General features: G+C 37.4%; 1 protein-coding gene across 1 annotated transcript; it reads left to right on the top strand.

The window, feature by feature from the left end:
* The first annotated feature begins 5,089 nt into the window (after positions 1–5,089).
* LOC110898841 (selT-like protein) lies at positions 5,090–9,610 on the top strand. The gene is made up of 4 exons (XM_022145687.2): positions 5,090–5,335; positions 5,438–5,505; positions 7,710–8,028; positions 9,315–9,610. Exons 1-4 carry the CDS (start codon positions 5,144–5,146, stop codon positions 9,414–9,416), a joined length of 681 nt encoding a protein of 226 aa, XP_022001379.1. The 5' UTR covers positions 5,090–5,143; the 3' UTR covers positions 9,417–9,610.
* Positions 9,611–10,221: the final 611 nt, after the last annotated feature.

Genomic DNA, 10,221 nt, shown 5'->3' on the forward strand with positions numbered 1-10,221 from the left:
TACTTGTGCATCTGCTGGAGGGGCTGGAGCTTTCTCAGGGATCCTTTCAGGATCCTGAGTCCTTGACTTTTTTCTCCCCAATAATTCTTTCAAATGCCCCTTGCTCAACAAGTATCCAATTTCTTTTCTCAATGCAATGCATTCTTCCGTGAGATGCCCAAAATCTTCATGATATGCACACCACTTTGATTTATCTTTGGTTGCAGCTAGTCTGTCATTTTTTCTGGGCCATCTAGCTTTATCACCTAAATTCTGCATCGCAAGGATTAGTTCATTGTTATCAACAGAAAAACAAAATTCAGAAATTGGAGGATAATCCTCATCATCCTCTTCTTGATCAACAGCATGCACGTTCTGGTTATCAGATTTGTTATAGGATCTGAATTTGTTGTTCTTGAACGAGGATCCTTGCTTCTCTTGTTTTGAGGATCCTGCCGATCTCTCCTGGATCCTCTTATCATCCTCTAGCCGGATGAACCTGAGTGCCCGAGTTCTTACCTCATCTAGGTTCTTGCATGGTGTCAAAACAAGATCATCATAGAACAATGAATCCCTAAGCAATCCCATTTTAAAGGCTTCAACAGCCGTGGCTATATCCAAGTTGGGAATGTCTAAGGATTCTTTACTAAATTTGGTAATGTAATCCCTTAATGATTCATTATGACCCTGGGTTATCCTATATAGATCACTAGTTAAACGTTCAAATTTTCACTACAAGAAAACTGATTATTAAATAGGTTAACTAGATTAGCAAACGAGGTAATAGAGTAGGGGGGAAGACTTAGCAGCCATTTGAGAGCTGATCCAGTAAGAGTGGATCCAAATCCTTTGCACAGACATGCTTCCTTTAATCTTTCTGGGATTGGATTAATCTCCATCCTCTCCCTGTATTGTGCTATGTGTTCTTCAGGATCCGTTGAACCATCATACAACTTCATGGTTGGCACATGGAACCTTTTGGGTATCTCAGCATCACAGATTGGTGGTGCAAAACGAGATATCTTATGGCTTCCATCTGCAATCTCTGGGATAGGTTTGACCACTCCTGGAACACTTGATATCATATCCTTTAACTTCTGCAATTCTCTGGCCATGGCATGGTTGATACCTGTATCCTACATGAATCCATGGTTAGTGGTAAGAGAATTATTAAAAGTGTTACCTCCCACCGGGTTCAGATTAGGAACACCGGATGTGAACCCATATTGTTGAGACTCTGGAATGATCGAAGGACCAGTAGAAGCAATGGTTTGTATTGGAATAAAATCTCCCTGATGGACATCCGAACTTCCTGTTTGCAAACTCCTTAAGGATCCCGGCATCTGGAAGGATCCTTGTAACTGGGATGATCCTGGAACAAAGGAGGATCCTTGAACCTGGGATGATCCTGGAACAAAGGGGGATCCTTGAACCTGGGATGATCTTGGAACAAAGGAGGATCCTTGAACCTGGGATGATCCTGGAACAAAGGAGGATCCTTGAACCTGGGATGATCCTGGAACAAAGGAGGATCCTTGAACCTGGGATGATCCTTGAACAAAGGAGGATCCTTGAACCTGGGATGATCCTTGAAACGGCCAGAACCCTTGAATCTGCTGAGCTCCTGAGTATCCACCTAGACTCGTGAAGGATCCCATGTGCTGAGGATAGGATCATGTTGGCTGGGAATATGAACCTGATGCCTGAGTCACTGTTGTTGATCCGTAGTGCACTCCTTTTGGTCCTCCCACATATTGCACATCTGGGATTATTGAAGGCTGAGAAGTTATCACTGGAGTATCAAAATTCAAAGATCTGGGCACCAGTGGGGAATGATCCTCTGCCGATTTCTTTTGTTTCTTGAGATCTCCGATTTCTTTGAGAATCCTTTCGTTGGTCTTATCTTGCTGCTGTATATGCTCCTTCATCTGCAAAATCAAAGTAAACATGTCACTAGTAGTAGGAGTATAAGAAGCAGAAGAAGTTGGAGGTTTTGAGAAGATGGGAGTTGGTTTATTCTCAACATTTTTCTGAGATCCAGCAGGTGGTGGAGGCAAAGGTGGAATGCCCTGAGATGAATTGACCGCAGACATTGCAGTAGAGGTATTCTTTGATGATGAAGCCATATACTTGAATGCAATGAACCGGAATGATCACAAACAGAAAAACTTCTTAGGAATGAAGCACCAATTGCCCCACGGTAGGCGCCAAACTGTTTTGGTCAAAAATCTGATGAGGATAATGCAACCAAACTCTTTTTTACGGGGTATGATGCTTGAAATGATGAACAATGATAAGGATCACTTAAATGTATGTTGCACAAGTGACACAAAGATATATACGAGGAAAAAGCCCTTGATCAATGAATGATCTCCGTCATAATAAACCTCGGGTGATGGAAACTACCGATCACCAAGTTCAAATTAATCAACAAACGTTTACAACTTTGGATAGTAACGAGCTAGGTACAAGGATCACTATGGTGTATCGTGTAAGAATGTGTGTAAACTGTTAGGTGTTTTGCTGAATGCTCGAGAGTGCAATTGTACGAGTGTGTGTAGCTAAAATTAGCTAAGTGTTTTTTCTACTAGCTCGTTACCCTTTTTAAAAATAGAAGTTAACTATGCTAACTAACTATCCGAAATTTGTGCCATGCTCCCACGTTCTCCACAACGTCCATTTCCAGTCAAACATGTGCGAAATAGCCGTGGAATATTCCTTAGTAACGTTGCCAAGACCAGGTCCAACTTGTTACTCCTGCAAAATGATACGAAATTCAAAGAGAACAATCGTTAGTATAAGGATCCTTAGGGTGATCCATGATCCTGATCCTGAAACACTTCTGAGGATCACTATCTGTCACAGAAGTAAGGATCACTAATAGGATAACACATGAGGATCATAGGTCATTAAAAATCCTGCCCTAACAATTATCACATAACAAGATTACTTAATTACACAAAAGTTTCCAAGTTTCCAAGTTTACATAAGTATCAAGTCTCTAGTATCTCGTTTAACCAAGTCTCAAGTTTCACGAGCCTCAAGAGTGAAGAGTCAAGTATCAAGTTTCTAGTTTCAAGAATCAAGCCTCAAGTGTCAAGAATCAAGTTTCAAAGTATCAAGTATCTGGCGTTAAGTATCAAGTATCAAGATTCAAGAATCAAGAATCTAGTGTCTAGAATTAAGTGTCAAGAATCTAGTATTAAGAATCAAGTATCAAGACTCGTGTATCTAGAATTTAGCATCAAGTATCACCAAGATTCAAGTTTCAAAGCATCAAGATTCACAAAGTATCATAAGTGTCAAGTTTACATAGTATAGGGGCCAATATTGACAAGAGCCAAAAGTTTAGGGACGTAAGGCATTACATGAAATGCGCGCGGAGTATCGTAGGAAACGAAACAACAATTAGTTATTTGATATTTTTTATTTCAAGTTATTTGTGTTCTTTTTAGTTATTTGCAGTTTTTTATTTGAAGCCGTGGCATCATATGATCTTTGCGATAATCCAGGCCCAAGCATTATGCTTGAAGCCGTGGCATCATATTATCTTTGGATTTGGCATGCTTTCTTTGGTACAGCTGGATCCAACAACGACATCAACGTTTTTCATTCATCACCGATTTTCAACGATATTGTTGATGGAGTTGCACCTGGGCAAGTCTTCTATGTTAATGATCAAGAGTACAAGTATGGATACTATCTGTCCGATGGTATATATCCAGAGTGGGGCACTATTGTCAAGGCGTTTTCACACCCACATGACGACAAAAGAAAACTTTTCACAAAAAAACAAGAGTCCGCAAGAAAAGACATCGAACGTGCATTTGGGGTTTTGAAGAAGCGTTAGGCGATCATTTTCAATCCGGCGTATGTGGGCAAAAGAAAAAAAATAAGAGATGTTATGTATGCGTGCTTGATTCTACATAATATGATTTTGGAGGATGAAGGTAAGGCGATATGCCAAAGCTATGAAGGTGATGTTCCACGACCTCCTTGTACGATAAGCAACGAGCAGAGGCTTCGAAATCGCGTGGAAATTCGTTCTGATGACCTTTATAACGCCCTTCGTGCAGATTTGGTTGAGCATGTTTGGCGTTATCATTCTCAAGAGTTGGGCTCGGACTCAGAAGAGGAGTCGACTTAGTTATATTTATTTTATTTGTATTTTTGATGTTTTTTGTTTTAAAAGTATGTTTTTTTCCTTTTATTTTGCTTTAGTTGTATTTTTTTATTTAAAATTTAATGGAATTTTTAACTTCTTAAATTATAAGTGCATTTAATAATATTAAATTATATTTGTTAATATATAAACTAACATAAATAAGTTATAATAATAATTAAACAATGATTACTTAATCTTTAACCAAGCCCCTACCATCATACCTCTTTTGGGCAATTCTGAGTGAGAAAAAAGTGTGCATATGTGTCACCTACGTGGCAACACTTTTTTCTCATCCAAACCCCCAACCAAACTCCATAATACATAGCCTTAGTGTAAAAGGACGTGTAATAGGTTTTACAAATAAAAGATTGTGATCGTAACTATTGTAATCCGGTATTAATATAAATGACGAAAAGTGGCAGGATATTAATCTTTTTCAACAATTACCGGCCGAAAACCTTTATTATTTGGGTTATTGGATTTTATCACCCTTAACTATTGGTCATTGGCCGCTGCCACCTCCAACTATCACTTTGACGCCTACCACCCCCAACTTAACACTTAGTGTGTTCTGTCACCAGATCTCTAACTTTTGATCCTGTTACTATACTTTTGGGGGTGTCCTAAGATCCCTAAAACATTCCCAAGATCCCTATGACACCCCAAAAAGTGTAGTAACATGATCAAAAGTTAGTGATCGGTTAACGACGTGGTGACAGAACACACTAAGTGTTAAGTTGGGGGTGACGAGCGTCAAAGTGATAGTTGAAGGTGGCAGTGGCCAATAGCCAATAGTTGGGGGTGATAAAATATAATAACCCTTATTATTTTGATAACTAATCCTAAGAAGGGGGCGTCGTCAGTTTATTCGAGGTTTAGGAGATTACAGTGGCCAATAGCCGATAGTTGGGGGTGATAAAATATAATAACCCTTATTATTTTGATAACTAATCCTAAGAAGGGGGCGTCGTCAGTTTGTTCGAGGTTTAGGAGATTACGATGGCGATGGATCGATCTCAGCTTCTTCTTGTAGGTCTCCCTCTCTTCCTCTTCTGCTCAGATGTCTTCAACCTCTTCGCTCCTGCTCCTCCTGCACCACCCAAACCTCATCATCACCACCACCATGTTCCTCCGTCGCCCCAACAATTTCAACCGTCGCCGATCCAACAACCCCTCGATTTCCCCTCCCAGGTTCTTTCTTCTTCTTCTTCTTCTTCTTCTTCTTAACTTATTCATCCATCTGGGTCTTATTTTAATATTAATTGCAATCGTTCTTTGACTGAAATTTCTCAGAAAACCGGTGGAGGGATCGGCTTAGGCAATACCGTCCAGATTGACTTCTGCGCCTCTTGTTCTTACAGGTTTCATTCTATCATAATAATAATATTAATATTATTAAGGCCTTTTTATGGCTTGATAGTAAAACCCTAAACCTGCATAGACATAAAAATTACTGTTTTGTTACTTGACTAGGAGTTTGTTGATATATATGATGTTTCCAGACAGTATACACATATAAAGCAATGGCCTTTTTGCTATAATATGTATGGCTTAGCTTTTTATTTTTCCCTTTTATGTATTATAATTGCTCTGATTTGTTTTAAGCTATGTAGTTAATATCCCGATATATATCAACCGATATATCAGTGATATATCAGTTATCAGTCCCCTGCCAAGATAGCAGTACAAAATATTGGTCAGCATAACAGTACCGATAATATGTCCGATGTTTGACCGATATAGGACCGACATGTGATCGATAAATCGCCGATTTTCCCGATATTAGAACCATTCTTCTTATTCATACCGTTCATTTTTCTTCTTATTGCTGCTATTAGTGTTTTAAGTCTTAATTGTTAGTTGTTACTGTTAAATGTTAGTGTTTTAAGTCTTATTCAGTTCTTACTTGTTACAATTGTTAGTGTTAAATTACTATATATATAAATTTAGCATGATATTAAAATTACCGATATCTCACCGATATCTCACCGCGATAACCGATGTCTCAAATATCGGTCCTTGACTGATATCCGATATTTTACCGCATTAATTACTTAGGTTTTAAGTTAGTCTTTAGTGATTTGGTTTTCTTTTTTATTTAGAATTGCAGATAGTATGTACTGTTAAATACCAAAATTTACACTGTGTTATGTATTTGATTACTAATACTAATTAGTTGTTACTGTTCCGCAATGTTTACGTTTTCATAGATTTTTTGTTTGTGGAGGGTCAAGTGTGAAAGACTAATAATCACTTTTTTGGATTAACTTGATCTTACTTTTATGGACTTTAGTATTAATGTGTATAGGCTAACCAGATTTAACGTGGTTCGGTTTTTGCGTTCTTCTACGCCATTCGGGTGTGGTGTATAGGCTGCTGTTAACTGTCATTTAATGCCATGCTGTAGACATGTGATGAAACATATGGAGTTAATATCGCCGAGGTATATTGGTTTTCAGTCCCTTGGTGAGAATGAGATATCGGTGCAAAATATCGGTCAGAATATCGGTACTGATGTTATCTGCGATATTGGACCAATATTTGACCGATATATCACCGATTTTCCCGATATCAATACCTTTCTTCGTAGTTCTACCATTCATCTTTCTTCTTATTGCTGAATTGTTAGTGCTAAATTGCTACATATATTAGTTCTGCATGATATTAAAATTACCGATATCCCACCGCGATTACCGATATTTGAGATGTCAGTCCTTGACCGATATCCGATTTTTTACGGCATTAACTGCTATTTCAAATCTTACATTTCCCTTTCCCATAACAGCCATACGAACGTTATTTCCAAGTCTAACAGTATTGAGATAGTCTCCTTCTATGCTACAGAACCACTGCTTATCTCCAGACATGTGGTTCGAAGTTCGAACATCCCGAATTTAAAAAAAACAGATGTGCTTCTTGGTTGTACGGTTTACCTCTGTTTGAACCATTAGTACCATCTCTTTTATAGTTGTAAATAGCGAGTGCAGGGATTGCTATAGAGCGCTATGTAGCGTATAGGCCTAGGCTCTCTATTAAGGTTGTAGTGATAGATAGCGATAATAGCGACAATTTATTTATTCTTTTGTTTTTTTTTTTTTAAATAAATAGCAATGAAATATAGCTATAAAGTAGTTGGATTTTAGGTTTTTGTTAAATATACATGTAAAATAGCATATATACGAGGGTATTTTGATATAATATACATATAAAAAAATTAAATATTTTTTTCAAGTGTATCGCTATTTATAAAATAGCACCCGCTATTTATCGCTGTTCGCTATGTAGCATATAGTTACCTTATCGCTATTTGTCGCTATTCGCCATTAACAACTGTGATCTCCTCTCATTTTGAAAGTGTAAGCTTGTGACATTTGTAACATTCGGTTGTACTCTTATTCCTGTAGATTTTATCTTATGTATCTTGTAACACTGTTACATGTGCTTCTCGACGCCATGCTTTTTTTTTTAAATCTCAATTAATAATGATTGTTTTGTGATTTTCATTCTAAAAAAACTAGCAAAAGATTATGTAAGTTACACTTAAATTACGATTCTCTATTTACAGAGGGACCGCACAGACGATGAAAAACATGTTGGAATCAGCTTTTCCGGGATTAAACGTTGTTCTAGCTAACTACCCACCCCCACTCCCAAAACGGCTGTTAGCCAAATTGGTCCCGGTGGTTCAATTTGGGGTGATCGGAGTTGTGATGGCGGGTGAGCATATATTCCCACGGTTAGGGTTTGCTGCACCGCCTGCTTGGTACTACTCAATGCGGGCCAATAGGTTCGGGACGATTTCTTCAACTTGGCTCATGGGGAACTTCCTTCAAGGTTTCCTTCAAAGCTCTGGTGCCTTTGAGGTTTCCGTTAATGGTGAACAGGTATTGTGATACGAACTTACTATAGTAAATTACTTTTTGAGGCCCTGTGTTTTAGTGGTTTTAACCACTTGAGTCCAAAATTAAAAAGTTTAACGCACCTGGATTTTCAATTTTTAACTATCGGAATCCAAATTTGTAACGCGGTTGACCAAGTCAGTTAAGTACAAGGGTATTTTAGTCATTTCACACCTAGGTACAACCCTTTATGCACAAGATACTTACAAAATATATATATACACACACACACTCATTCACTCTCTCTCTCTCTCTCACTCAGTTTGGGCCGAACTGGGTGAGCCCATAAGCTGAAATTGAAGTAAACAGTTGACCCAGTCAATTAAAAGTTACGTATTTGGGGAAAACAGAGTTAATTTGGTAACCGTTTAATTAGGAACTATAAATATTATTAAAATACAACCCCGGGTTATTGTAGCGTTCGTCACATCGGAGCTACTCAGCTACAATAACTTTTTTTTTTCTTTTTAGTTTTGATTTTTGTCTTTCGTTTACTTTAGCTCCTTAACTTCCAGTTTCTACACTTACGCCCCTTCTACTTTCTAAAAACTTTATGAAATGTTATTTTGACCCCCCTCGAGTTTTAAGTGCTTATTTTTATACGTGTCGGTATAAATTCAAGTTGGTTTACGTTTCAACGTAAATTTTGTCGAGTCAAATACAATACGTTTTCGTGCATATTTTTATGTATGTTTTTAGTTGTGATATATTTTGACGTAAATGTTGTTCGAAAACGAGTCGGGTCAAGTATAATACGTTTTCATTAGACGGTATAAATTCGAGTTACTTTATGTTTCGACGCCGCCGCAACACGGTACCATCTTTTAACTTAACAAAGATACTATTTTCTTACGTTTCGACGTATTTTTTTAGGAAATAAGTCGGGTCACATATAAAACGTTTTCGTGCTTATTTGTATGTGTGTTTTCAGTTGGTGTACGTCTTGACGTAAATTTTGTTCTGGAATGAGTCGAGTCAAATATAATATGTTTACATTAGATAGTATAAATTCGCGTTACTTTACGTTTCAATGACGCCATAACGTGCCGGAGAAATATACTAGTTAGTATTAATAGCAGATTTTGTTTCTTGTTTAGAGTCGATTTTTATTCTATAGAAATTAGGGTTCTTAAACCTTGTAATTGGAGACCTAATCCTTCTCGAATTGGATTATCTATCTTGTTTGTTCTTGTTTCAATGAAATCTGAATTTCAGATTCTATCAGTTACGTTTTCGGATGTTAAAAGATTGTCGGTGTGGAATGATGACAGGTTTACTCGAAGCTGCGGGAGAAGAGATTCCCTGGAGAAATTGAGTTGCGAGATGCTATTGGCAAAAGGATTGCCAACTCGCGAGTGGTGGACGGGTTTTAGTGTTTGGTTAGTATAAGCATAAGAAGTTGTTGACTGACTGACTGTTGTTGGTTGGTTCATCTTTGTTTCTTTTCAGCACAGCAATAATAACATATTTCCTTTCTATATGTTATATGGTTCCGGAGGTTTAGTATATGTTTGATTATAGTATTTAACATATCATCAATTATATTACATGTTATTTATGGTGTTAATGTTATTTACATGACTGACTTGAGCAGACACCGGGAGTGTCTTGGAAGGCGGTCCCTGTCGAGGTGCTACTATCGTGTGTGTAGATGTTTGTGTGCGTTATGGTCGTTGCGAGGAATCCAAGTGATGAAGTTGTTTCTCATTGATAACATAAAATTTTACTGCAGAAAATATCATTTTTTTTTAAATAAAATTAAGGTGTTTAGATTGGTAAAAACTTTTATCACCTAAAACTGGCACCTACAAAGTGGAATGAAAAAATATTTTTTTTTGAACATACGTGGAATGAAAATGTAACACCCGGTTTTGAGGGGGTGTTATGAATATAGTGAGTTGAGTTGGTTAAGAGATGGTTTGACTAGTCAACCACTATGATATAAGCATAATAGCATTCACATCTTTTTTTATCTTTTTTACTCTATAATTTCATTAAAAATAACCACATTTTTTCTCTTTTTTCAATTAAATAAATGAACGATCACAAACAAACTTACCGTCGAACGGTTTACGAACTGTTCATCGAACGTTTGGTTCGTTTGCAGCCCTAGACAACATGGATTAGTGAAATTTCTAGACTTATGGCTAATCTAAAAATGAGATGAAACCTTGAATC

The sequence above is a fragment of the Helianthus annuus genome, chromosome 13 (genome assembly GCF_002127325.2).
Source record: "Helianthus annuus cultivar XRQ/B chromosome 13, HanXRQr2.0-SUNRISE, whole genome shotgun sequence".
Lineage (NCBI taxonomy): Eukaryota > Viridiplantae > Streptophyta > Magnoliopsida > Asterales > Asteraceae > Helianthus > Helianthus annuus.